At 40.3% G+C, this 27,907-nt stretch overlaps 1 protein-coding gene across 1 annotated transcript in view; it reads right to left on the bottom strand.

The window, feature by feature from the left end:
- The window catches only part of dnah2 (dynein, axonemal, heavy chain 2), a gene marked incomplete at its 5' end in the record, with an annotated part of 60,443 nt that extends 36,337 nt beyond the window's left edge, over window positions 1-24,106 (bottom strand). The window contains 36 exons of the mRNA XM_083993138.1: window positions 747-874; window positions 1,043-1,223; window positions 1,317-1,506; window positions 1,670-1,773; window positions 2,081-2,269; window positions 2,586-2,696; window positions 2,987-3,112; window positions 3,241-3,333; window positions 3,545-3,774; window positions 4,811-4,949; window positions 5,331-5,511; window positions 5,851-5,933; window positions 6,611-6,767; window positions 8,605-8,708; window positions 9,097-9,258; window positions 9,626-9,789; window positions 10,293-10,467; window positions 11,683-11,839; window positions 12,267-12,467; window positions 12,702-12,894; window positions 13,128-13,272; window positions 14,448-14,636; window positions 15,035-15,164; window positions 15,341-15,450; window positions 15,734-15,890; window positions 16,123-16,269; window positions 16,369-16,583; window positions 16,698-16,880; window positions 17,054-17,129; window positions 17,287-17,492; window positions 17,583-17,670; window positions 18,023-18,180; window positions 20,858-21,049; window positions 21,241-21,479; window positions 23,169-23,279; window positions 23,965-24,106. Of these exons, the coding sequence (XP_083849264.1) occupies window positions 747-874; window positions 1,043-1,223; window positions 1,317-1,506; window positions 1,670-1,773; window positions 2,081-2,269; window positions 2,586-2,696; window positions 2,987-3,112; window positions 3,241-3,333; window positions 3,545-3,774; window positions 4,811-4,949; window positions 5,331-5,511; window positions 5,851-5,933; window positions 6,611-6,767; window positions 8,605-8,708; window positions 9,097-9,258; window positions 9,626-9,789; window positions 10,293-10,467; window positions 11,683-11,839; window positions 12,267-12,467; window positions 12,702-12,894; window positions 13,128-13,272; window positions 14,448-14,636; window positions 15,035-15,164; window positions 15,341-15,450; window positions 15,734-15,890; window positions 16,123-16,269; window positions 16,369-16,583; window positions 16,698-16,880; window positions 17,054-17,129; window positions 17,287-17,492; window positions 17,583-17,670; window positions 18,023-18,180; window positions 20,858-21,049; window positions 21,241-21,479; window positions 23,169-23,279; window positions 23,965-24,106 (5,556 nt within the window). The remainder of the gene's footprint in view (window positions 1-746; window positions 875-1,042; window positions 1,224-1,316; window positions 1,507-1,669; window positions 1,774-2,080; window positions 2,270-2,585; window positions 2,697-2,986; window positions 3,113-3,240; window positions 3,334-3,544; window positions 3,775-4,810; window positions 4,950-5,330; window positions 5,512-5,850; window positions 5,934-6,610; window positions 6,768-8,604; window positions 8,709-9,096; window positions 9,259-9,625; window positions 9,790-10,292; window positions 10,468-11,682; window positions 11,840-12,266; window positions 12,468-12,701; window positions 12,895-13,127; window positions 13,273-14,447; window positions 14,637-15,034; window positions 15,165-15,340; window positions 15,451-15,733; window positions 15,891-16,122; window positions 16,270-16,368; window positions 16,584-16,697; window positions 16,881-17,053; window positions 17,130-17,286; window positions 17,493-17,582; window positions 17,671-18,022; window positions 18,181-20,857; window positions 21,050-21,240; window positions 21,480-23,168; window positions 23,280-23,964) is intronic.
- Window positions 24,107-27,907: the final 3,801 nt, after the last annotated feature.

The raw sequence follows: 27,907 nt of genomic DNA, 5'->3' as shown, positions 1-27,907 counted from the left end.
TTAGATCTTCTTAAACATACTTAACACCAGCACCTCTTCTCATCTAATGCACACAAATCCTGTCATCCCACTAGCAATAAACACTTATAAACTATATATAGTGTAGTGGAATTAAGCTGCAAGAGCTCCCAGTGAATCATGTGATTGCAGTGCTCATCACACTTAAACACACACTATATACACATTCATGCTCTGACACCTTAAAGCAGAAGTAAGTGGAATGTTTGTGTTAATATAAGTCTTAAATAGTTATATCTTCCGACAGCAATCACTTATATAGAGTGTTTGGTCTGAAACACAGGTCTGTTCAACCGTTTTCTGCTCTGCTGTAAGCCGAGGAGAAAACTTTCCTTGTATCCTACAACCTTTATCCAATGAGGAGAGAGAACGGCATAAAGGAGCGGTCCTCTCTGTGTGTGCACGCTAAGGGGGCAGTTGCATAGACTGAGGACGATGCGCGTGCATGTGGTGATGTAGGGACGAGGGCGGGGACTGCTAACTCCATCCGCTGACAGGAAGTTAGCCAAAACGACCGGATCGCTTACTTCTGCTTTAACCCTGCCTCAACTTCACATAAAGAAGTGGTGGGTGATTTATTTAGACTGTGATAGTTCAACAGGAAATTCTTTAGACCAATTCAGCTACTATGCTGACACATCAGCCTTGTTACTGAGAAGTAAGGTTTTCTTTTAATTACAAAAGGGTTATGATACAGTAACAGAGAACCTCTGTTTAACTGGTATTACCTTACAGTTGTTGAAGCCCTCTCCAAACAGTGTGATTTCAGCGATCAGAGTAGAGTCTGGCACCACCATCGAGATTGGTCTGAACATGGACTTGAGGTTGTCTGGAAGCTCAGTGCGTCCAGCGTAACCTATAAAATGTTTGTTTTTTTAGTTTTAAATCTATTTAAAACCTGTGAAACAAGGAGCACAATCCATTTTTCTCTATTGGTTTACATGCATTCCAGTGCAATTTTTTCCACTAAGATATAGCAACATAAAATGCAGTGTACACATTTGCACTTTTGTTATTGACTTACCAGGATTCATAGTGATAAAGATGCCACAGGACCACACCAGACGTATGGTATGTCCCTCAAAATGGAACTTAGACAGTCCAGATGAGAGGGCAGACAGGATGGAGAGGATCTGCTGGGCCACCACCGACAGCACCTCGATGTTGATTCGGTTGAACTCATCAAAGCAGCCCCATGCTCCTGTCTGTTCAGGGGGCACACAATGAAATGTATACAAAATTAAGAGATGCAGAGGATAAAATTACATCATTGTCACCAAACTGCCCTTCCCTCCTACCTGTGCCAGGCCAGAGTACATACGTCCCATGGATTTGTAGTCAAGTCCTTCACAGCAGTTGACTACAATGACATACATGCCAAGAGCTTTCCCCAAGTCTTTTACTGTCTCTGTCTTCCCAGTACCAGCTGGTCCTTTAGGAGAGCCCCCTCGGTGCAGATGGAGTGCTGTGGTCAGGGTCATGTAACACCTGTAACATGTAACATATAACACAAACAGTCATACCTATGTCAGAATTAAACATACATTTAATTTTTTTGAATACAAAAAAATATAAATACATAGATTTATCACAAATGTTGAAAAATGTGTTAAGTGGTGCACTAATTGAATGATTAATGATTGATCATGACCTGTCAGTTAGCGGAGTAATCACCAGCCGTCCAGAGTTGCCCAGGTATTCATAGCCATACTTGAAACGTGTGTTGGTTTGTCGTATTATGCAATCATTCAAATCCTGTTCGTCGAGCAAACAAAACCACAGGGATGTTAAGTGGGAACTTTTATTGGCCTCCTGCAAAACTGATAAACTGGTGGAGTGATGGAGAAAGAAATGCTGCTACGGTAATATGAAAAATGCTGTGAAACAGAAGGTTACTACAGAAATATTTGAGTGTCTTGTACTGTAAGTGCCACCGAAACAGCTAAATGTGCAAAATCATCACATCTAAAAAGTGATGGATGAATAAGGCAAGTGATATCACTTTCTTTATTTTCATTATATAACTGTCTTTTGGTTTTACTTGTTTACACTTGGAGCATACCTTGTCCCAGTACAGTCGCAGCTGGCAGAGCCACTCAAAGGCATTGACATCATTGCAGCCAGCCTTAGCCAGCTTGTCAATGACATCACGATTATGAACCTCCACTGTGACCAGTGCTACAATCTTCAGACGGAGGACTTTGGACAGGTTGCCACGGATTGCCTCTGAATAGCACTTCAGCATGGACACCTGACAAACAACAGTTACAGTTACAGAAGAGGTTCAAGGTTTTTGTCAAAGTTGTTTAACAGTGAAAATCTTTATCTTGCCTATCCATAGTATTCACTAACCATTGGATTCACATAGATTCTACACTGTGACACACACAAGGGAAATATTTACATGCATAAAATCATCAGACCAGATACAGGACTGTAAGCCTGCTGTATGGAGACCTACTGGTAAGTCAATAAATTATCACAGAGTTCACATAAAAAATACAATGTCCTATTTTCACATGGGTTCAATAAAAGATTAGTTTGAAAGAAGAAAAAGTCAATCAAACCTGCTTCTTCTTTAGAGACTTTAGTGAGGACTTGCCAGCTTTCTCCTTGTTGGTAATAAGAGATTTTGTGACATCAGTGGTCCACTGGATCTGACTGGCTGTGATTACCATCTAAAACGGGAAGAATAAACATTTAAGAGAAATGAGTAATTGAGTTTGCAGAGTCTATTTTAACTGTAAAATATTACTTTATTATATCATATTCTAAATTTAATGACATACACTTTGTGTACCTTTAAGAAATGTATTCCCTCAAAAGACTAGAACTAGAACTAGAGACTAGAACATTGAATTCCCATATCTTAATTTTTTGTCTGTCTAAATTAAATGAAATAAAATGAATCATCGGAGACAGTAAGTCAAGAGCATGTCACTGCAAGGAAAAGCAAAGATAAATGCACCTGTCCTGGCCAGTCTTTGAGCCATTTGTCTCTCTGTTGTGTCATCCTCTTCAGAGCAATAAGGCACTCCCTCAGACTGTCCTTCAGTGTGATACGCATGGCCTTCTCAACATCACACAGCCATAACTGCATGCACACAAAACAAAGCGCTATTGTACTTATCATCACCAGTGTTATTATAGAATGACTCTGATTCATTGTCAATAACACCTTTATCACCACAATTACAGTCATACTCATCATCACTGCTGTACCTCCACAGGTTTGTTCAGACGCACTTGCTGGTAGAACGGAATATACTCGCCATCAGCAGAGAACATCCCATGGGCGTCATGTGAGAAGCCCATCTTTAGGAGACATATACATACATACATACATATTACATATTGGCAGCGTTCTGAATGTACTGAACCATTCCAATCTACATCCATATAATCTAAAAACTATAAAACTGCATATTGTAAGTCATGATAAACATCATTAAGTCATCTCACTATAACTAAAATTGCCAAATGTTACTTTCGCTGGCTACTGAATAAATGTGTGCCTTTGATTAACCAGTTTTCCTGCCTTTTCAATGGTCAAGCTCTTGATGTTGTCGAAACACTTCTTCAGATGAGGCTGCATGGCTTGTGGGTTCTGTGACTGTCCCAGGATCTCAAGCACATCATCATTGGACAGGAAGTAGAATCTTGGGAAGATCTGCCTCTTGGTCTCAAGGTACATGTCCAAGGCCTTCTGGATCTCCTCCAGCTTGGCACTCATCTCTGACAGCTTCTCGGGCAAGCCTGGAGGACAGGGAGGGAGAGGCTGACTTTAAGCTTCACTGAATTTTAAATATTGTTTTTATTCATATAGTTACAATGAGGACAAACATCCTCATTGCAGTTTGTTTCTTAATGCACAACATTTTTCAAAACTATTCTTCAACCACATATGATTTTCTTAACTCCAAAGTCCAACAAACATTAAATCTAAAGACATGTTTCTGAACAGTTGTATACCTGTCAGATATGGCTAAAGACAACAAAAGAGTTAAAAATGTATATTAGACATGGGTGATGTGTACAATAAATGATTCTCATGTAATAGAGAATACTTATCATGTAACTATTATTAGTCACATTCATTTACTGTATCCTCAAAGGGTGCATCTCGGCTGTGGGGAGCAGTTTAGGTTTAGCAGGTTTAGTTAAATTTAAGTTTCTAGTTTCTAGACCAGAGCCAGTGTGGGAATGTGCCTCTATCTTTAAATTACCAAGTATCCTGTTGAGTGGGTTTGTTTATGTTGGTGCATTACAAGAGTTCATTAATTCTCTAGCTTGACAATTAGTATCGTGTTCAATATTTACAGCAATAAATCAGTGCAACCACAAGTACATGAATCAGCCCTTCAATGTTTAATGTTATTTTTTGAAGCAAATGTGCCAATGGCATCCTGAAAAATTGAGAGTGGAGACTGCCATGTTGTCACCACAAGGTGGCTCCTATTTCTGGAAGCAGACATGCTTTTGTTAAAAGGATTGCTATTTCTGTGCAGTGAGCTCCTGTGAGAGTAAAGCCTGTAACTGCAGTGATTCTTTATCATCTATGACATTCCCACCTGAGCTATCACTGTACAAACCTTGCCAGTATTATTTGTAGTATCACAGCTACATTGAACTGTACTTGGCCAACACCCTCCGGATAAACTACCTGTCTGCACCTATTTCACACTTACACAGACCTTGAATTCCTTGAACAAATGCTTAAATCTGACTGTCTGACTCTACGAGCAGTTTAGTTTTTAAGCTCTTAAAAGAAGTATTAGTATTTTTGAAATACCAGGGTGGTGTGTTCCCTTTAATGCGTTGTTATCCTCATTAAGTCGGCTCATGATGATTTTCCAACTAACACTGACATCTTCAAACTCTTTACACTCCTCAGGCAGCTGCTCTCTGATGTCCTTTCCCTGAAATATGTTCTGGGGAGATGAAGAAAAGAAAAAAGAGTGACACAGAATGACAGAGGTGAGGTAGCAGGAAGAAGTTGATATTCATAAAACAAAGGTGAACTCATCAGTAGGACTGACATGATACTTAAAAGACTGAATTTTCAGTCGGATGGCCTTCCTTCAAAGGCAGAAATGTTTTATACAAAGAAAAGCAACGGTTGAAAAATACTGTGCTAAATTTGCATTGAAAATCCAACAATTAATCATCACCAAAAATGAGCCACAACAGGTTATCAATGAGTGCTCCATCAAATGATGAATATTCCCAAAACTATACAAAAATGAAAAGCGCACCCTAAAATAATAAACTTCCACATACAACTATTAATCTTATGATGTAGTATCGAGTACCTCCAGATAAATCCACTGACGTTGCACAGTGAGGATCATCTCAATGACTTCCATCACTTGGGACAGCCGGCGCTCCCAGGAGTCCACCTCCCGCTCAAATGCTCTGACAAACCGAGAGGCCTTCATTGTAGACAGAATAACCTGGTTGTCCTCCAGGGCCTGGAAAACCTCCTCTGTGCTCCTGTGGGACACGGGTAGGGAGAATTGGACATGATGTTAAGGATCACAACAGTGACACATATTCACAGGAAAAAGCAAAAAGGTTTTTATTTCACATTGGTGGCAGCTTTTGAAGGAGCAGTTATTGTTGCATTTTGTGTAAATTTAAAGGCAACCTCTGTTTTTATCATTAGATTTGATATAATGTGACATGAAGTCAAACAATATGAAAAAGAAGGCTGCACAGAGGATTTGATCTTAAGCATGACCGTAAATTAAAGAGTTTGAGGCTGGATTTTGTACAAGTTATAACTTCTTGAAGCTCCCGCCCAACCCTACATTTGAAGGCTCTCGTCCTCACCTCAGTCGGAAGTGGCCTTCATCTTTGTGAGGTCCTATGTCCAAGAATGTTTCCTCCCATGTCTTGGTAATACTCTCCAAATTCTTGAGCACCAAAAACAAAGACTTGTGTTATCAGACAGAACACACTACTGATGGCTGGGAAAATGAATGGGCAACATTTTATTCCTACCTTCATGATATATATTTTTTATTACTAGATAATCAATAGAGGTAAACCATCAATCATAGCCTCGAGTTCTGTGGCAATACTTGTATTTTAAAAGGGATAATTTCATCAGTAATAGTGATAGGACCTTATGTAGTATTTGAATTTAGGAATAAGACAAATTAAAAATTATTCAGAACTAGCAGACTTCAAATAAACCTCATCACATAACTGCACCATTCAGGTTCTCCTTCACTTATAGAGTGTGCCAAGAATGCAGTCCCAGTTTCTAATTGTACAATTACCTGCTGTTTTAGTGAATCTGCTGCTAATTACAGGCGGACTGTGACTACAAATTGAACTGTACAAATTGAAAGGCAAAGCAAATATCTGCACTGTGGTTCCACATGCATGATTATGACCATAAAACGGAAATGGCTGTTCCATGTCCTAGTTGTGCAGCAAGAGTGAAGGCAGAGTGGAATAAAGCTAGATCTCTACACTTCCTATTTTGTTGATTTTGTTTCCTGTGGTTAGAATGTTTGACAAAAGAAATGAAAAACAGCTCTCTAGGCATGACTTTATATTCATGGAAGAAGACTGTTCTATAGACCTGTTCTATGGAGAGTTCCTTGCAGGCGGCTCCAGTGATCTCATAGATCTGGTCAGCGTACTTGTCAAGCTCCAGAGATATGATCTTCTCCAGGGTGAATTCAGCACTGGCTGGATCAAAGGAGCTCTGCAGCACCTCACAGATCTGAGTCCAGTGCCTGAAAGACATTTGGTATTGAAAGTATAGTAAATCTTATTCTCCCACCTACACATTACATTGCAAGTCACCCATCTGTGGCAAAGGGTCTTACAGTTTGTACAACATGGTACCATTTACTGTACATTTAGTTCAAAAAATGTAAGAAACAGCACTCCAAGTTTAAACATTTATTAGCCACCCAGACGTTTTGGGTCTAGCCCTTCCTCACTGTGATCTGGCAAACAATACAAGGCACTCACAGGTGCCCTTAATTATAAACCAATCAAGACTGACGCAGCTTGTCCATCACCACAGTAAAAGTCATGAGTGTCAGAGGCACATGAAACACAATGGAAAAATCATGGAAAGTGGACAAGCTGAGACATTCTTGATTGGTTTATAATTAAGGGTACCTGTGATTGCTTTGTATTGTTTGACAGATCACAGTGAGGAAGGGCTAGACCCCAAACGTCTGGGTGGCTAATAAATCTTTAAACTTGGAGTGCTGTTTCTTTCATTTTTTGAACTTCATATCTCATTAGGAATTCAGTACCCAGTTTTTGTTTTTGTTCATGTGAGTTGAGCGTGTTGTCTCCATTGATAATAAACCATTTATCTTTAGACCATTAATCTTTAGCAAACATATGCTTGATACATGTTAATACTGGTGTCAATACTGTATATGCAGTTGGAGTAAGAATTACATTTTACTACCTGAACATTTTAACTAAATGCTTAACTTGATGAAGACCTGAAGGACATACTAACCAATGTGCCACTGATGATGAGCGGCGTCCCTAGCAACGGTCTGGGCATTATACAGAAATAACAGACCGTAGAACGCAGCGATTGATCAGAGCAGCATTCAAGAGCCGTGTAATAACCAGAGTTAATCTTAGCGAGCTAAAATGGATGTGACAAAGTTGGTGTTGTTTATTAGCATGCTGTCAGCTGTATTTGGTTATCATATGCAGTTGCTTATCTACAGAAGCGCCTGGACAAGCAGCGAAGGAGACTTCACGGTTGCGTGTGTATGGAGTATTTTTATTACACCGCTCGTGTAGACACGGAATTTTATTTAACAAAACTTTGTTTTCAAAAAGACCCGTGTTCGTGTGGACAAAGCCTAAGACGCTTGTAGAATTCCCAATGAATAGAGAGATATCTTGGGATGATGACAGATGTATCACTGTACCCTGAACTCAGTACAGAATCATCATGAGAATAGTGACTGGCATAACTGAAAACTGGTACTCAAAGGGAGGGAGAGCAAAACAGAGAGGCAGCAGAATCAGTGCCAGCTAACACTACTGTATCTTCTTCTCCATTTAATCACAGCAACAGTGTTCTCACTCAGGTAAAATGTACCCCGTGATGTTTCACTACCTTCAAACTATTGTAACAACCAGTGTGAAGTGGTCGTAGGTGTTTGCTTCTCTCTTTCGGTTCACCCTTGCTTGTTGAATGCAGCAGCGAGTCTGATTGTGTGTATATTTATTACCCATGCACAAGGACTGCTGCCTCCAAAAGCTAAATCAGTAATGACATACATGACCCATTAATGTCACCCACTCATCCTTGCTCAGCTTAGGTTTCCTCCAGTTTCAGGTTGTGCCTGATCCTGTCAATTGCATTCTGTTGGAACAATTTAGACAAAATGCACAGGACAAGGCAAGACAGGATGCTGGTTTGCAAAAAAAAAAAAAAAAGGTTTTGGTTTTTCCTTAGTGATGGTACTACCTCATATTAAGAACAGAAGACCTCTGGGAATTAAGACAGCACAAAACAAAAACCCTGTAACATGCTTAATAACAATCTTAATAATAATCTCTAATCTCTAAATGATTTGGCAGTACCTGTCTCTCATGGCTGGGTTCCTCATGTCAGAAATGAGAGGGATGATCAGCTTGAACTGATCAATCTTGCTCTTAGAGAATTCTACTATGTCCCAGTCCTTATCCTGCAATCAAAGGACACATCGTCAGGACTGTGTAATGTAGATATGAGAGTGGCTGACAGGTTCATCTCAGGGGGAAAGTGATATAAGGAATGAAATTAGCTGTAGTGTGTAGCAGATAACTCTGTAGGTCTGAGGCTGGAAATAGAATCCCCTATGAGACTGTTAACTTCACATCCATGGAAAAAAAAAAAAACTTTATTTCTCTATTTTTCTTCTTGAGACCATGGTAGTTTCTAGAACATGAAGTACTGATTAAATGTACTGTTTAGCTAAACATGTATAATGTATCTGTGTGAAACAAAATGTATAGAAACAGGTTAATATATGATAGCTAAACCATGACAGCCACCCTGACGCAGAAAGCCAAACTGACTGTGGCAGAACTGACCTTTAGTTCTCTCTTGAGTTTGTGGAGTTTTTTGAACATTTCCTGTGATGTGCTCTCCAGGTCGTCCGTCTGCAGTCTGGTAAACTGACTGACCTTCCAGATGTTCCAACTGGCATTCCATTCCTGTGTGATCTCCCAGACCTCCTGCAGGTGGTCTATGTCCTATATAACACATTAAGACACAAGCAAACGTGTCCTTAATTATTACATGCTCCTTGCATTGTTGTAAGAGGGAAAAAAACATTTAAATGTTCTGCAACAAAAACTACTTCTTTAATGTACATCCAAACATCCTGGGTTTCAGTTCAGCCTGGGATCTTTGGTGTATGTTAACTCTTATCACATGTTCTGTCACTTTTCTTCAACTGCAATTGATCAAATATCAAATGTTCCCACAATTGCACCCAATATATTCAAACTGCATTCACACATGATGAGCCAGTTGCAACCTCAGAATTATTGTCACATTATGTTGTGGTCAGTATACAGTATACAGATGGCAGGACAATGATAGGACTATGAGTCAAACCTTCTCCAGCATGCGGATGCTTTTGTTGGAGGGCTGTTCTATTTTGAAAAAGCCCAGTCCATGAAGGATGGCGCTCTCTTCCTGTTTCAGAGTCTCCAGTTGGCTGCGATGTTCTGCTATTTCCTTTAAGGCCAACTCAGTGGTCAGAGTACTGTGGAATGGACCTGGATAGGAAAAATATAGGGATATACAGAAACATGTTAAAAAAAAAATACAAAGAAGATCTTTTAGTTTAATATGTAATACCTAGAGACAAATTTTAATTACACAGGATTGAAGATTTTTGCATGCAAACTTAGCAAACTCACAAAGGAACTACTATCTTTTTAACTGTTTATAATAAATGTCACACAATATAAAGTAACTTGCTATTTTTGTGTAAAATTACATGTTATATTATGAAAGATCAGAAAACAAATAAGAGTTGGTGGAGATGAGTGAAAACATGCGGATGGGGTGGGAAAATAGTCAAGATGTGTCTTGATATTGAAATGAGCAGCCACACAGTCAGAATATGGTTGGGTAAGAAAGGATTACATACAGGCTGCAGGTTCTACAGAGGGTTTGTATAGATTGGTAATGGCTGCTTTGGGACAGACAGAGACGGAGCAACAGATAATGATAATGTATGAGTGAGTGACAGAGAGTAGGAGAGACAGTGTGTGACCTGTGTTGTTGAATTCCTGCTCAGCTGTCTGGATCTTCTTCTTGAATTCTTCAGAGGACAGCAGGAGGCTGTTCTTAAATTTCTCCTTGTGCTTCTGTAGCATGATGTTACTGTCAATCAGCACTTGCTGGAACCACACCCACTCCTCATGAAGCACCTCACGCATTTCTTGCACCTGTGGATTGTTTAAATGGATAGATGAGATTCACCAATACTTATAAACACTTGCAACAATGCTCTGTCTATTTTGAGCGGGCAAGCGTAAAATATCTCTCTTTACATACCTACATTGTATTGTATTATTGTATCCAGAAACACAAAAATATGTGGATGTACTTTAATAACACATAAATATTGAGAGCAATAGTGAGCACATTTTTTAAATGAATGTCTGGGAGAGAAAACTTGAGATGAATCAGATTTGGACAAATTCACAAACACAGGCACACTGCCATGGTATTTTCCTTCCTATCATGTGCAGCATTTGTGTATACATTAGGTGTGCAACAAATAACTGATTTGAATCGGAAAATCGGTTTTGATTTAAAAGATGCGAGTGCATCGGTACACGGACTAATGAATTGGTCTCAATGTAGCTTACAGTATGTGCCAGTACACGGACATAGATGTGCATCACCTGAATCAACGGCCCTGCTAAGAAGAAAAAAAAACACTGCGGTCTCAAGCCGGTTCACCTGCAGCTCCACAGAGGAGCTGTCAGAGGAGCTCTGCTGTTCCTGTTCCTCTCTCCTCAGTCTGGTGTTTGGCTGCACTTTGTATAAAAACAGTTCAATATTTGAAGATCTAGCTGCTAACGCTGCTCAGCTGTAGCACTGTGTGTGTGTTTTATAAAGGCCAAAAAACAAACAACAACAAAAAAAAAAAACAGAAGATGATGAACATCTGCGCAAAAAGAAAAAGAGTGCAGCAATGGAGCAGCTGTTTGTTTGCTCTTTGTTGTTTCTTTGACTTTAAATTGTGCCAACAAAACTTGAATTTTTTCAGCCAGAAGGGCTTCGGATGGAGGGCTCTTACATGTTGTTACATGTTACACTAATAAACATGACAAAAGTTACAAATACACTTCTCTAGTCTTTGATAAATCTTTTTGAAGGAAATGCCACATTTACAGTACTGACATGTCAATTCATATTGTAAAACGATTGTCTACTTTCAACAAGGAACTACCATTGCATTATACCCCCTCAAATTGAGCTGTGCCATACTGAATTGAATCGTATCGAAATCCTACCGAATCAAATCGTTCCATTTTAAAATGTATCTTTCCTGAATCGTATCTTACCCCATGTAATGAGATACGTATTGGATCGTCTTGTATTGGAGAGATGCACACCCCTAGTATATATACATTAATGAGCGAGGTACTTACATTCTGTTCTACCGAAACCTCATATTTGTCCAGGATTGCAAACTGGTCATTGATGAGAGGAATCTGGGCTTCTGTTTTGGCCAGATCTCCTTGGAGAGTCTCCAAGACCTTAAGGCTCTCACCAAGCTCGACCAGTGTTAGGGGGGGTTGTTTCAGCCTAAACACACACAACCAGTTACACTACTGTACCTTTAGAACAATACATCTCAAATATTTACAGGAAAAACACCATGTTTTACTATCTTTCCTTTCCCAACACATTTGCCTCCACCTTCATATTTCTCTCTGACTGAGTAGATTCAGGATAGGTAACATCAATCATTTATGTTTTTCATCTGAATACACTTTATCTGTATAGAATCAAGTAGGTTTCCTTGTCTCCATTCTCTGAACACATACAACCTACCACTTTAGCATATTCAAGAAGAAAATCTAAATATATATATCAATAAGTAAAGGCCCTGAAATAGAACATACAGTACTAGGCCCAGGGCCAACCAGGGCTGTGTTTTATGATTTCTCATTTTCTGTCACCTCTACTGTCCTTAACAAATAAAATAGAATCCTTGGACTTGACTCCCCACCTGTCGGCACTGTTATGCAGAAAAGCATGAAGTTCTTTGAGGCGGGTGCTGGCGATGCGGCTGAGCAGCTGAGTTAACTTTGTTTGCCACTCACTGCAGTGCTGCACCAAGGAGGACTTCAGTGGCGAACAGTCCAGCGTGATAAACCCAATGCTCAAAACCGTCTCCTCCTGCTGAACGCTGTTGGCCTTTTCTGTATATCTGAGGGTGAAGGAAAGAATGTACATGACACAGTACAGAGACTGCATGCTTCACTACGGTAAATGGTCATGTATGTCTTATGACAAAAGAAATTAACTTGGGAAATATAAATGAATAGAAAACCCCAGTTAGAATATAGATCTATGTGAATATGTATTTTTAACAGAACCAGAAGAAATTCCCTAAACAGGTCAAGTGAATAAGGATTTTTGCACATTTTGTATTGCACATTACCTGTGTATATCTGCATCAAAAGACGTGACTGGTGGGTTTAGCCTCTGATAGCGTTGTATAAAGGAGTCCTTGTTAATCTCCCAGATGTCTCTGTATTTGTCCCAAGTCTTCAGATAGGCCTGCAGGTGGCTGGCATTGGCTGTCATCCCCATGGCAACTGCAGCCTGAATCTTCCTTATCTTCTCATCTTGCTCTGGGTGATCAACAAGGACCAGGGTGTCAGTGGTGTACAAGCACAGACAGATAAACATGGTCAAATATACATTAATATACAAAGGCTTAGTTATCACAGTCTCTATTTGCATGTGTGGATTTAGACCAGCCCAAGGTAAAAACAGGTTACAGTAGGTGTACAAACTGGTATCCATTTTTGGAAAATGAAGTAAAACTACAATTAATGAACATATTTCTTTAAATAGTTGTAACCTATGGTGATGTGTAGGGGATTCCCCTCTGACTGCTTGCAGGAGAGAAGTTCCGGCAGTCGTTTGAATTCTGAGATGGTGTTGATGAGCTGAGGCATGATGTTCACTATCTGAGCAAGCTGTCCAGGAGATGGGGAGAACTCAACCTGTGAACACAGACACAGAGACTGTCACAAGACAATTTACATACAGTAACATAGTCATGCCATAACCACACAGCTTCTCTACTGTTATAAACACATAAACCATGCCCCTGAAACTAAAATAATTTCACTAGAGCTGTTAAAAAGAACTATGGTTGAGAATATTTCATGGCGTGCATGTGTGTTTGTAAGTGGGCTGTCTTGGTCACAGGTTGTAATTTGTACTATTCATAGGCTGCTGAAAGTGGGAGGAGGAAGAACACACATGAAAAGAATGACTGATGGATGCTGACCCTCATCCATCCTTTCTCTGGTGTCAGCAACTAAAGCCTTTCCTTTACATCTTGTGCCCTGTTAGCAATTTGTAGAGCAGTAAGATAATTACTTGTCCTATCCATTATAATATAGCCTGGTGGTTCTAACCAGTCTCTTGTACTTAATTTCATTTGTGCAGAGAAACTGTCCACTTTCAAATGAGAAACATTTACTTCCTGGTAGGTGGATACTCTGTTGAAGTTTAAAACTAATGGATCGGCCTTTACTAAAATAGCTAACGTTTGGTCATGACGTAATAAAGCTGCTGCACGCTGTGAACTATGACCATCCCCCATCGCAATGAGAAAAGCAAAGTGAGTGTGTGCAAGATGTCCATCAATGACAGCTGCAGGTTTTGGTCAACAAAGTTAAGTTACCACAACAGAATGAATGGCTTCGCAAACATTCATCTCCACCACCATTAATACTGGCTCTGTTGGCTGATTGGCCTGTAGATTCTCTACAGGAGAAAAGCCCTGAAAGCATTTCAATCCCAGGCAGAGTACTGAGGGTAAATAAAAAATTAAACAGAAGTGCGTAGGTGGGTGGAGCCAGGCTAATAATATACCATTTCTCTAGATACACCAATACCACTATAATATGCATTTGATAGAGAAACAGGGCATGAGAGAGGAGATGAAACCTTTTTGTTGACTGCAATCTACTTCACATCTTCAGCAGAACCCTGCATAAACTAGCAGTACAATGCAAGGATGGATGGACCATGAGTCATACCATGAGTAAAAACAAGACTAGCTTTATCTTTCCTACATCAACTAGTTCATGTGATATGATGGTGCTTTGAAATTCAGGGTGTGACTTATCGAGACACACTTCATTAGATATTGATGGACTGCCACTACCTTTGGTGTAGTTTGGGAGTTTGTTTGGCGTAGTGCTACCAGGATTTTGAACAAGGGATTGGGTGACGTCTTGCTGTCTCCATTGATGGCCCTGGATAGTTTCTTCATGGAGTCTTTGATGTTTCTTCGAAGTGCTACCTCCACCATGTGGTCCACTTTCTCTGTGTAGGTCACCCAGTGCTCCTGGACCTTAAAAACCATGGTAAAAATGTACAAACATCACATTAATGTGGAAAATTGGGTTGTATCTGTCATGAGATGAAAGATGCAAAAGGCTCAGTAAATCTGGTTCTTAATAAGACCAAAGAGATGCTACCAAAGATGCAGATTTCAAAGTTTTTGAAAGCTGATGGTCCTTGATTCAGTTTATTCTTTTTTTCTACATACATGTTTGTTTTTTTTACTGCTACCTTCTTTAATGTCCCAGATTAACATTAAATTCTCCAAATTTCCTGTTTTATATGTTAATTGGAAAATTATAAATAAAGTGTTAAATTCTCCAAATTTCTTAATATCTAAAATGATAATCTTCAGGAAATATCTGCAAAAATGCAACTAATATTGAATGAAGACAGAAAAACACAAACCTCAGGTCCGTCGTTACAGAAGATGTCATGGATGCTCATCATTATATCGACAATTTTACAATGTGCTGCTTGTAGTATTTGGAGATGGCTCTGCTGGTGAGCTGTCTGGTCATTCGCAAACTCCAGATTTCTAAGAATAACAACAGGGATAATAACGAATGAGCACATTAATAGGAAGAGTACAGAGAAGTTATGTTCTCTTAGAAATCAAATGAAAAATCACTTTACTGTTGTTTGATCTGCAGACTTACATACAAATTTTTGTATTTACACAAAAAAAACACAAGAAATTACAACAGTTTTTACCTGTACACAGTCTTTCCATCAAGTCTAACCAGCAATGTGTCACTGATTTCGTGACAAAGGTTGGAGATGGAGAGATTAGATGCTTTGTAATCATCAACTATCAGCTGGACCTGGATGAGAGAGAGGAGAGGAGAGGAGAGGAGAGGAGAGGAGAGGAGAGGAGAGGAGAGGAGAGGAGAGGAGAGGAGAGGAGAGGAGATGAGCTGAGCTGAGCTGCTTAGGGATTGTAACCCAATTTGTTTTCTTACTGCTTCTAGATCATGTAAGGCTGCATAATGGTCCTGTTCTCTGGAATATACTGCCTGAACAAAATCTGTCAAACTTGTGCTCCTGTAACATATGCACCCACTTTTCTATCCTATACTGTTACAATAACATAAAACTTGTTACAACCTTGTCAACATGCTGGAGACTGTCACGGACAAACATGTTACAGATTCCCTTAGATGACCACAGGAGCTTGCTCAGCCCCGGCTGAATCTTCCTGTCCATTGAAAGAATTTGCTCCCGAAACAGACCCAACTCATCCGGAGACAGCATTCCAATGATCCTAAAACAGACACACACACCAAGAGTACAAACATGAAAAGAACATAAAGCCAGAAAAGCATTAAATAAATATTACTGTGATTTGTTTACTAATTACGTGAACTTTCAGTGTACACGTACAAAACACACATTAATGTTTGTAACAGGCTACAAAGGGCTTTGTAGGCAAGTCTGTACAGTACATTGTTCTAAATGAGTGTAACCATGATCACTAAAACAGAGGGATATCAAACCTGTTATAGTTCCTGACCAGCAGCAGTACTCTCTCACGCAAGACCCTGAAGTCCTCCTTGCTCTGGTAAACATCGGTCACACTCTGGGGGATCTCAAACTTCATTCGATCCCAGTAGTAGATCTCAGAAAACAGGCTGAACAAGTTCCTGCAGGAAAAAACACAGGCTGCTTAGTTTCTGCTTGAATATATTGTGTAGGAGTATATCTACTGTATGTATCCAGCTGATGGTGAAAGTGTAACCCACTTGTCAAAGTTAATGTCCAGAATGCCAGAACTGTCCTTGCAGCGCACCATGAGTGGCTGCTCCAGTCTCTTGATGTTCTGTCCATCCAGGCTCTGGTTCCACTCGCTGAAGTTCTTCCTCACAAACTCATCCATGATCTGGACCATCTGGGTGTAGTTTGTAAACACATGCTTGCGGGTGTCTGACTTGGGCATGAAATGGACTTTCTCAAGCACCTGGAGGGAAACAAAAGAGAACAAAGGAAGTTAATTTTTATTGTCGTGAAACAGGTACCGTAAATAGTGTTGCTGTGTTGTTGAAATAATTACTGTGATATTGAATGGATTTACCTCCATGGATCTGTCTAAACGCTGTTTGAGGATCATGATGCAGTGAGTCTGGCCAGCCATCTTGGGCATAAGGTCAGGAACTGAACTTGCCACCTTGTTCAGTTCCTTGTTTACCATTTTGAGCTCCCTGTCCAAGATGAGGCACACTTTGTCTGCCATCTCTTCTATCGTGGCCTTGATGCCCTGGGATTGAGAGGATTGGATGGAAGTAAATAAAAAGATAATTTGTATTAAGGGAAAGAAGGGAGAAGAAAGAGGAGAGCTTGTTTGTGTTTGTGTGTGTGTGTATTTATGATAGACACCTCTCGTGAAGATATTGGCCTAAGGATGCACAGAAGCCGTGCTCCTTCCTTCACCCTCTTCGCCGTCCTAAACACTGAATTGATCTGGTTCTGCATCATCATTTCCAGATCCTTTATCAATGCATGAAACCTGTGCACAAACACAAGAAAGTATCCAAACATTAACACACATGATCATGATCTGATACACCAAAAGCACATTAAAACAGGATAGCAAATGCAGCTGCACACCACAAAACCTTTAAACTATGCCCAATACGTCAAAATCATCTCGAGCAATAGCCTACTTGTTGTATTCATTGCACCACGCAGCATCCTCAACATCAAGCATGCCGTCGGAAACAGTGCGCAGGTTCTGCAGTCCACGGTGGAGGTTGCCCTCTATCTCTAGGAGGGACCGGGTCAGTTCTGGTTCCTGACAACCTCTGATGATTGGCAGGGCCCTCTGCTGACCATCCTCCCAACGGGCAAACTGTTGCTGGCAGTCACATATCTGAGAGAAGACAAGGGAAAAAAAAAATCTCTGATAGAAAACGATACATACTGTATCAATACATACAGAAAACAATGTGGGAAAATTCACCTCTAGCAAGTCTCTGAACCTCTGAATGTAAGCATCGACCACCACAAAAAATGTGCTGTGGTCCAGGATCCAGTTTGTTTTGGAAATCCTGAAAATAGGAGGACAGAGTCAGAAACACAAATGAGAGGATTACACTGACAGTGAAGTACTTAGACAAGGCATCTCCGATCTGCCTCTGTGAAACACTAATTAGTTATATACAATTTCCCAACCTTATTAACCAAAGCTATTGTTTATCCCTGCTCGACTGATTATCATAATTCATTTTTTTCCAAACTTTATAATTGTGCCTCGACTAAATATAAATTCACACAAAGCAGTGAATTACAATAATTTAAATCAAATATATTTGCTTTTAATAACTTAACTCAATTCAATCACTTTAAACTCCCCTGACGACACAGTGCATTGGGTCTGTAAATAAGTGGGAATTCCCTTACTTGCGGTGAGTCCTTGATTCTTTCAGGTATATTTCCTTCCAGTTCAGGCAGCACTGGATACAATCACTGAGGGTCTGTTTGCTAGATGACACATAGCCCTCGAAGATCATGTCTTGAGAGATGCTTTGGCAGCACAGACGGACAATCTCATTACTCATCTGCAACAACAGGAAACAAGGAAACAAAATAAGGATTGAAAGACCAAATGACAGGAAGAAAATTCACATCTACTCTATATTTCTGTGACAAAAAGTCACTTCATCAACACAAAACCCACATAATAACATTCTAAATTCTGACGTTGAGCCTGCTGGGTTGATTTGCTTCCTCATATTGGGCCTCATTCGCCAATATCTTATTTTCTTAAATTCTTTCTTAAGAACAATAAATACATTTGTTAAGAAAACTCTATGTGAGATTCATGAAGGTGCTCTTAGACCACAGAAATGTCTGCAGCTGTGTTCTTAAATTGATGAATCCCATCACCTCGTAAATTGAGAGTAGGTGCAAGGTGATCCTAATTAACATAGGATTAGCATAGGTAAACGTTCCATCAAAGCCCCTAAAAGGGCATGAGACTGCAGGTACGTGTGCACACAGAAACCACAGACACTGAGCAGAGAAGGTGTGCTGGGAAAAAAAAGGTAAAATGCCTAAATGAAAATCTGCAACCTAAAAAGAACTTTAGTAATGCTGAAATGGAGGTACTGGTGCAGGAAGTGAAACAAAACACCAGCTGTTATATTTAGTAGCATCAGCAGTGGATGCAAAGTAACAGAAAAAAATTATGCTTTCAGTCGTTCACTGAATGCTGAATCTGGAGAAGAGCGCTCTACTGACGAAGGAAAGAAGAAATGGTTTGATCTCAGTTTGAGGTATAAAAAGTATTGCCGCACAAAGACGAGAGATGCACTGGAGGGGACAGGCTGGTCCAGACTGATCTGGGTCATTATCAGAGAGACTGCACTCAGGTGTGTCATCGTCAATTCCTTTGTGTCAGCTCTTAAATGTGCGTAAGTATGCTCATGAGTGTGCGTAGATTTGGAGGACAAGGGGATTTAAAGTAACAGCATACATGTACATGTATACTGAAACTTCACACAATTAGTAAACAACAGTAATATTTATTTAATGCTTTTTTGGCTTTATGTTCTATTCGTGTTTGTACTCTTTGTGTGTGTGTGTGTCTCTTGGAGGACAACGACATGCTAACAGACGAAGGGGAACAAGCTAGCAATACGAGCCGGAGAACTGAGGGAATTTAGCAGCTTAAGGGAATCCAAGAGGATATAAGAGAGTAGAAGAGGCTGAGGAAAGGATCATGGGCGCTCAAACTGGAATACAAGCTAATGAGAAAGCAGTAACGGATTGGATGGATTCCAAGCTGAAGGACCTGGAGGGACGGCCCAGAAGAGAGAATATTAGAATACACTGTGTCAAAGAGGAATCGGGAGATGACGCACAATCAATGGTTGCTTTTGTGGAACCATTGTTCAGCTTCATCAGGCAACTGAAGTTAAGCTGAACTACAAGTCAAGAGAGCGCATCGTACTCTGGTGCCAAAGTCACCACCAAACGTGGCACTACGATCCATCGTTGCCAAAATGGCCATTTACAGAACATAGGAAGAAATATTAAAACTAACCTGGCAGAAACGTGGGTTTGTGTATATGGGGACATTTCAATCAAGATGACTTTATATCACTCAACAGAGTTATATTTACAAGATTTGACCTCAACCAGTGCTTTTTACCACTTGAAAAATTTATTAAGGGCTATTACAATCCATAATAACTATTTTTTTTCCTTGCCAAAAATGTATTTCATCTCCTGGTATTGCACAGAGAGGGATTTTCTGCCCCAAATGAATTTACATCACTCAGCAGAGTTATATTAACAAGATTTGACCTTAACCAGTGCTTTTTACCACTTGAAAAATAAGTAAAGGGCCATTACAATGCATAAATTGTAGTATTACACTGAATTATTTACTTTTAGACCTAGAAAAAGGACATTCATACTGATACTCTATGACTAATAATTGAAATGGGTGCACATGTTACAGTACATATAATGTACTAAAGGAAAAAAAAGAATGGTTTGTGAATGAGGGCAATTCTTTTCACAGTCAGAAAATATGTTTTCACCAGGCCAACTGATAACATCCATGACCTTAAAACCCCAGAGTGAAACATCTAACGTTATGATGTCCCATGGTCTTGGTAAAACAATTACGGTAGACAGGGTTTAAGTGAACGAGGCCAAGACTAGACTAGACTAACTAACAGTTATCACCCACTAAGCTAGACTGAAGTGTTAATATCAAAAGGCATTAGATGGCATGCAAGTGCGTATGAGAGAGGGAAGAGGAAATTATCAGAATGTAGGCAGAGAGTAAGAAAACCAAAAGTAATACTTCATTGCTTTAGAAAATGGTAGGCTGGGAGATTAAAGCTTAAATACTTTTCTCTGGTCCTGTGGAACAGTGAAGCTGATTCAAACAGCTTGTGATCAAAAAGATAAGTGGGGATAGGTTTCAATGGTGATGATACCTTATCAGAACAATACAAAAACCGAACCCAGATGAAGAGTTGAGCTACAATTCAAGGGTTGTTCTCAGAGTGAAAGATTATCTGTTAATGTTGGTCCATAGACTTCTCTGTGAAAAGACCTTGAAGCAGCATATTATCTATTGATTTTCTTCAAATATGTATTAGGAATATTGTATGTACTTATGTCCAGTAAATTCAAATAGTGCATGTTATGACTGTAGAAGGAAGAGAGAGAGCATAGTACAGTAGGTCAATAAAAGAGAGCTGGTGTGAGTGCAGGTACCTTGCGGAAGAGGCCACTAATCCTCTCACTTGAGTTGTAGAATTTGGAGTTGACCCAGATGAAGCGTATGAGCCTGATGATGTGACGCAATTTAGGAGCAGCTTGGCTTGGTTTGAGCTTAGAAAACTCTTCACATGGCTCCCTCAGTAAAGACAGGAAGGAGAGGTTTGACTGAGCCTGCAGAGAGCATTCCTGTGGAATACATACAAATGAAATATAAGTATTTATTAGTAGTAGTAGTAGTAGGAGGAGGAGGAGAAGAAATAAGCTTTGACTGTGTTAAAACAGTTCAGTTGTTGCCTGAAAGTACAATATCTGTGCAACGACACTTTCGTTAAGAGATTACCGGTATTTTAGAATTGAGATTTGCAGACTTCCTGTACCTGGATTTGCTCAGACAGTTTGCAGAAGCGTGGCACATACAGTGACTTGCAGAACTCCAGGATGCTGTAGATGTGCCTGACTGCTGGCTTTTGCAGCTGCTGGCTGACGTCCAACAGCTTTTGAGAGCGACTCTTCCAGAAGGCTATCTCCTGCAGCGGACCACAGTTGTCCCCGGCCTTCGTCACGTCTTGGGCATTCAGTAGCTCCTTGATTTGTTCTGTCCAGTGGATGAGGACCGCTACAAGAGTAAGAAAAAAGTGAGTGGACACATGGATATAGGGGGAGATTTTTTGTGTTTTTGATGAATACTGTACAGCACTAGTCCAAAAGGGAAGTTTCAGAAGGTTGCAGTATAAAGAATGACTAAGGGTCAGAACGAGATAAACACAGAGGGAATGTGGGAACAAAGAGCAGCGGACAGTACAAAAGAGAAAAACTGCAAAATGTCAGTAAACAAATACTTAGAAAGGTAAATAATCAATAACATAATACGTACAAGTCTATATTTATGAAAAAGGGCTGTACAGGAGATATAATGTGCTGATGGAGTATGTTTATGCTTACTGCACATCATTACACACGGTGAGTGGGGTGTGATCTGTGTGCAGTGTTTGTTGTACTGTCTGACAGCAGCAGGAAGGAAAGACCTACAATATGCTGTGTTCTGAGAGAGGCCTGTGTTTGGGTGGGAGACGATTTCCAACAGGGATTATAGCGTAGCCAGTGTAGCCACCATCAGGTGAACACCCCAGTGCTTGTAAGTCCATGATCTCAATGTCTGTTCCTGGGATATTCACTGGCCCCGGGTCATTTCTCTGTACTCTCTGAACTTTTGCAGGTGGCAGCTGGTGGAGAAGTCTGCTATGAATACAAACAGAGCCAGGATGGTGTGATGGTCCACAATCCATGTGGTGAGGTGGTGGTCCACTCCAGTGCACTTCAAATTGTCCCACAGAAGGATGGGTTTGATGGGGCTGAAACTCTCAAAGTTTTCATAACCTTTCTGTGTGAGGGAGGAATGGATGTAGGAGACAGATGGCCGTGTCACCTACCCCAGATCCTCGCTGATTGGTGAACTCACCAGGACCCGAAAACAGACAAGCACCAGGGTCTTCTTTCAGAGGGATGTCAGTGCCATGTTGGGATCCTTGGTACACAGGACATTTTCCACAGCTGCGGCGCTCTGCCCTGCCTCAGGTTGGAGCAGAGTGACTGTGTGCTAAGGGTTGTGGATGAGGTAAAGGGCAGTAGACGGGGCAGGTAGTAGATATGGTGCTGCAGCAAAGAGGACAGTGCAGAAGGATGACCAGATGACTAATCAAATCTAAGCAGAAGTGATCGAAGTCATTTGCTCACTTCCTGTCCCAAGACTGGCACCTGAGTTCCTTGTAGCCTGATGGTTTTTCTGATGTCTTTCCTTCTGTGTACATTGTTCAACTGTAGCTGGATCTTCTCTTACTTGATCTTTCTCCTCAGCTCCCTTTGCAATACCTTCAGCCTTGTTTGCTGATCTCAAGTCTGTCATTTCCTGCTTGAGGAGGGGCTTTGATATTCAGAGTAATCTAGGATTATTTTTACAGTACAATCCTGGTGGGTATGGCAGTTTCCAAACAGAATCTTATGTAGTCCATTAGGCTGTGCATCTGACTATGTCTTCCCTGTGGTCTGCATAAAGCACTCACTGAACAGTTCAATCAAACTAGTCACATCAAAACAGATGAGGGGTTACAAGACTACTGCCTCATTCAATAAAAGCTCTCTTGTCCAAGACAAAAGGCTGATATTGCAGTTTCAGTGTGTTCAGTTTTTAACTGACACAGGCCACAAAGGTCTTTAAGGCACAGATCTCACAGAGACAGATGCCAAAAAAACAAAACACCTACACACACCGAGACACACAAACACAATCAGAGCTTCTCAGGCTTACTCTCCATTCTCTGTATCAGCTTCCTGTCCTTGATGACCTGTTCAGGGCTGCACTGCAGGGCTTCCATTGGGATGTAGAGGACTGTTTTGCCCAACTTCTTAAACACATCATCTGTTCAAAAATAAAAAATCATATAAACATTACACTGGGGTTAGGGGTTAGCATATCTGCATGTGGCTCTGTGAATTTCTAATGGCAAGTCCTGGGCACATTGCACCAACTGAAGCCAAATATAAAGCATCTCTTGTGCTTTTGCATGACTTAATCCCAGTCATCTTGGCAAACGGTATAACTACAGGAACCTACAAGTAGCTTTAACACAACTTTAATTATCTTATAAAACTTAAATATCTACGGTAATCAATAACCTTAACTTCCATCTTATGTTCTGAGCCTGGTTAATAACTGTGTCATAAAATTAGCAAAAAATAGGATATCTGTCAAGATTATCTTAGTTTGAGTCTTATTGACCTAGGAAAACATGAGGTTTTCCCTCAGTTTTTTGATGACCTGTGAACAGAAACCAGGTAACCAGTTACCCATTCATTCCCCAAGAAAAGCTGAATGTGCTGCATTTTTAATGTTGTCAGTAGCAGCTGTCACTTCAGTAAAACAAACAGAATATAATAATTCTACTGGTCTATTCAAGGTACATAGTATCAGCTGTGAGTGATACATGAAGAAGAGGTATCTGTCATTGGGGACTTGCTGTCTTTATTTATTAATTTGTTCATTTCAGTTTTTTGAGTGCTAGTGACAGTCAACTGTCTCTCCGTTTTCCTCTTAGGTACTTTACCTGTGAGGTCGAGGAGGTAGCAGTGCATACTGTTGGTATAGTTGTCCTTGATTCTCCTCTCTTTGGAAGTGCTGAGGGCAACTGCTGGGGCATGCAAGCAGGTAATTTCATGAAGCAGTGTCAGGGTGGGGTCACCCCGCATAGTGCCATACTGTATGACCGAATCAAATGTCTCTGGTGTGATTATGGATCCTGGCAAACGGCTAAAATAGCACAGCTGCTCAACCATCTGTCCCTGCATTCGAATTTTTGTTGTGGTGGTGGAGAAAAACAAAGGAAGAATACAAAAGGGAGTTAAACAAACCAACAACAACAACAACAAAAAACAACAGAAACACAAGGATTCACAGACAAGGTGGACTAAATTTCCTATGGGCAACAAACATTGAAAACAACACAACAACACATTTTTCTATATTCTGTGAACTTTATCTACAGTAATAAGTGACACATGCAACTTAAGTACCTGAATAATAAACCAATTATCAAAAGTACAATTAAAATTGATAAAGAATTGAATGTGGAGAGGTAGGCGTGATGTACCGGTAAGGGCATGGAGAAGTCCACCTGGAGACTCCCACTGGTATCCTTGTAGACCACCACACTTGTGACATTGGTGTCCACAATAAACTGATCCAAAGTCGTCTGATTCTCCTCTGTCCATGACTCCTCTGTTACAGCAGAAATAGCCACACAGCGAATAAAAATCTTCCAGGGGATGGAGAGATGGAAAAGGAGAAAGAGTGGGAGGTGGTTATTTAGTGAAATAATGTCTGTGTTTACAACATGCTGAGTAAAAGTAAAGTAAGTAAGTAAAAATGTGTGCAATTTTTAACTGATGAACTGGGTTTACCAGGCGAATGGATTTCAAATATTCCTCTTCCATTTTTCTCAAAACGTCTTCTCAAGGATTCATTCTTTCTCTGTGAAAACACACACACACACACACTCCTTCTGTTTTACAATAATAATAACTAGAATTCAATTCAATATAGCAATCACAGTCTTGTGTATTTTGGTAACTTACTGTAAGTCACATTACTTTGGTTTAGTTGAAGCTACTATACAGACTGCTAAACTGGTTCCATAAACAATTTAACAAGTTTTTTTTTTTTAGGACAACACCTGACCATACACTGTCGCTTTTTGCATTTTCACAAACAGGACAGAGGTTTCAGAAATAAGAGACTGTATCTTAGGTGTCTTCAGACTCTGTGGGATAATCTCATAATAAGTCTGTGTAAATTAGTGGTTTTGGATCAGGACCTTGGTCCAATGTAACGTTAGTCTCTGTACCTAAAGATGCAGTGACAAGTCCCTTATTTGTGTTATAGAGGTTTCACAAATCAGGGAATGTGTGGTTTTAAGTCTTTATCCTCTCTGGGAACGCGCTAAACTTTTACCTTAACTTAACGTTACTGTTTAACACACGTGCATAACTAAGAGGCACAATAAACGGAGTAAGTTTCCCTCAACTTCAGCGCTGTAAAACACCAAAGCTTCGTAGCTGAAGGAGCGACATGAAACGTGTTCATTCTGTTCAGACTCACTAAAGCTGAATTAGAGACCAAGAAATTATACTCAAGTCGGAGCTCACTCACTCTCTCTCTCTCTCTCTCTCTCTCTCTCTCTCTCTCTCTCTCTCTCGAAACTCTGAGTTAGTAAATGAATCGTATTGGACCTCAGCTCTGCACTGAGTAACAGTTATAACATTGTTAACATTATAGTGTCATGTGCTGAGTGTTAGAGACTAGTTTCAAACACGTAAAGTTGGAGAACTAACAAAGTTTTCGGAGCTAACGTTTAACTTTACCTCTCAGGCAACGAGCGCAGCCATCCTCCTAGTGTAGTAGTCAAACGTTTGTTACTTGTGCACTGTCTCCATGGAAACGTTTGGTTGCCCGTGGTAACCCCGGAGCCTACGTACGCTACGGCAACGTAAGAGGCGTGAGCTGTTATCGGAATGGCAGATGGAGAGAGAAAGAGAGCGACAGACGAGAGGTTTGTGTCCATCCTCAACAGGTCTACAGACAGTTCATATCGACGTGCTCTTGTTCTGGCGTATCGTGTATCTCAGATCCAGGAGTCCGATGGTTCGTGGTGCTTTTCAAACTATCTTTAAATAACTCTGTTTGGTGAAACGTGTGCTGATTCAACCATGTGATTAGGCTACATGTCAGAGCTGATCAACGGATGCGTTTAAACTGGTAACTTAGGTAGGCGTATTAAAAATGTGTTGATAGATGGAGGTTACTTCCACCTTGCAGGACAAGAGGACAGCTCTTGTCCAGCTTTTGTCCTGTAAACAGCAGCTGTCCTGAGGCGCCACCCAGTGGCTCAATGACTGAAATACCAGAGAAACACAAGTGGGAGAAAATTGAAGTGAACTGGTCCCTGAGCGTCCATGTGCCGATTTTGTGTATTTCAGAAAACCCTCTACTGCCAATCAGTGACTTCATTCACTCTGTTAATATTAAATACTTAGGCTAAAGTTTAATATGTTCTTTTTTTGCCAAACCAAACAAAGGCTAACAGCATGTTTTATGTACTAAATATAACAACACAAACTCTAGACTTGAGTGTTGTGAGTGAAAAATCAATCAATCTATCTATCTATCTATCTATCTATCTATCTATCTATCTATCTATCTATCTATCTATCTATCTATCTATCTATCTATCTTCCTTCTTACCTTTAATGTGCAATTCAAAATCGTTGTTGAGTGCTGACTCTGGCTGTTAAAATCTGCAAAGCAGTCCATCTTCTTTTCCAGGCACGGATGAGGCAGCCCCCTAAAATCCTCCTCCCAAAAAACATGAAACCCCCATTCAATATCCATAACGCGTTTAGGGGCAATTGGGGAACACGGGGAGAGCTGAGATCACAGCCCAGGCTGACAAAGTGTGGATGTGTTCGCCCATAGGCAAAGACATGATGGATAGACTCATCCCTGGTCCTGCGTCTCTGCACAGTCATTTCGCCTTTCTGGATGACGACTGTACAGCTCTTGTCCCTCTCTTGCAGTAGGCATCTAATAAAACCAAAAAAAGTAACATACAGTTGTCCATAATAAAACTGATCCACTGGATCTGAAATATTAGTAGTCATAGGCTGACACATTGATGAAGTCCACAGTCCACAGATCACAGCCCACAGTCCTGATCTGTTTCCCTTTCTTCTGGCCTGAGCTCTGCTCATGAAGGGTTCCTCTACCTCCATTGTCACTGACAAGTTTATAATGGCATCTGGAATTCCATAAAACTACTATTCAATGGAGAACAACTGGACCACATGTTTTCCATTTTAAAAGGTGCTAACCAAGAGCCATGAGTCACTTAAAGAATTAAAAGAAATAGTTCTCTACAGCTGTCTGTTAGTCTTGTCAGGTCACCGTCATTTCCACAGAAACTGAAAACGGGAGCAGGGGCATGCTGGTTAAATTGGGTTGGAGCAAAAATCAAAGCACAAGGCAAACCCATCAAGTAGCTCAGAAACAGATTCATTTGGAGCCCAGGGGTGTCTGAGTCTGCAGTGACTGTGTCAACAGGTCTGCAGAAAAAGTTTTCAGAGGTCTGTTACATAAAAAAAGTTTGTAGCTCCCAGAATCTGACATTTACAAATGCTCACACATTCTTTTAAAAATACGGAATTTTAAGATCAAACAGTTTTGCAGTTCCTGAGTAAGTAAGCAGATGGAGGGCGTTGGCTTCCATAGACCTCAGGAATGAATGAATATTTCCTTGCACTGGGAAAGTGAGGAACAAAATGACACTTCCATGAGCTGAACACCACCTTCGACTAAATGATAAAAAGCCAATTTGCACACTATCATACTGGCACTTTTATAAAATATTAGCTACAAGAAAACATACAGTATTCTTGGACTAATATACGCCATTTTTTACCGCTTGTTAGAAATGGAGGTTAATTACGACCCCATTA

Source organism: Trachurus trachurus (assembly GCF_905171665.1).
Source record: "Trachurus trachurus genome assembly, chromosome: 18".
In the NCBI taxonomy this organism is placed as follows: domain Eukaryota; kingdom Metazoa; phylum Chordata; class Actinopteri; order Carangiformes; family Carangidae; genus Trachurus; species Trachurus trachurus.
This window is presented reverse-complemented; position numbering and strand designations above follow the sequence as displayed.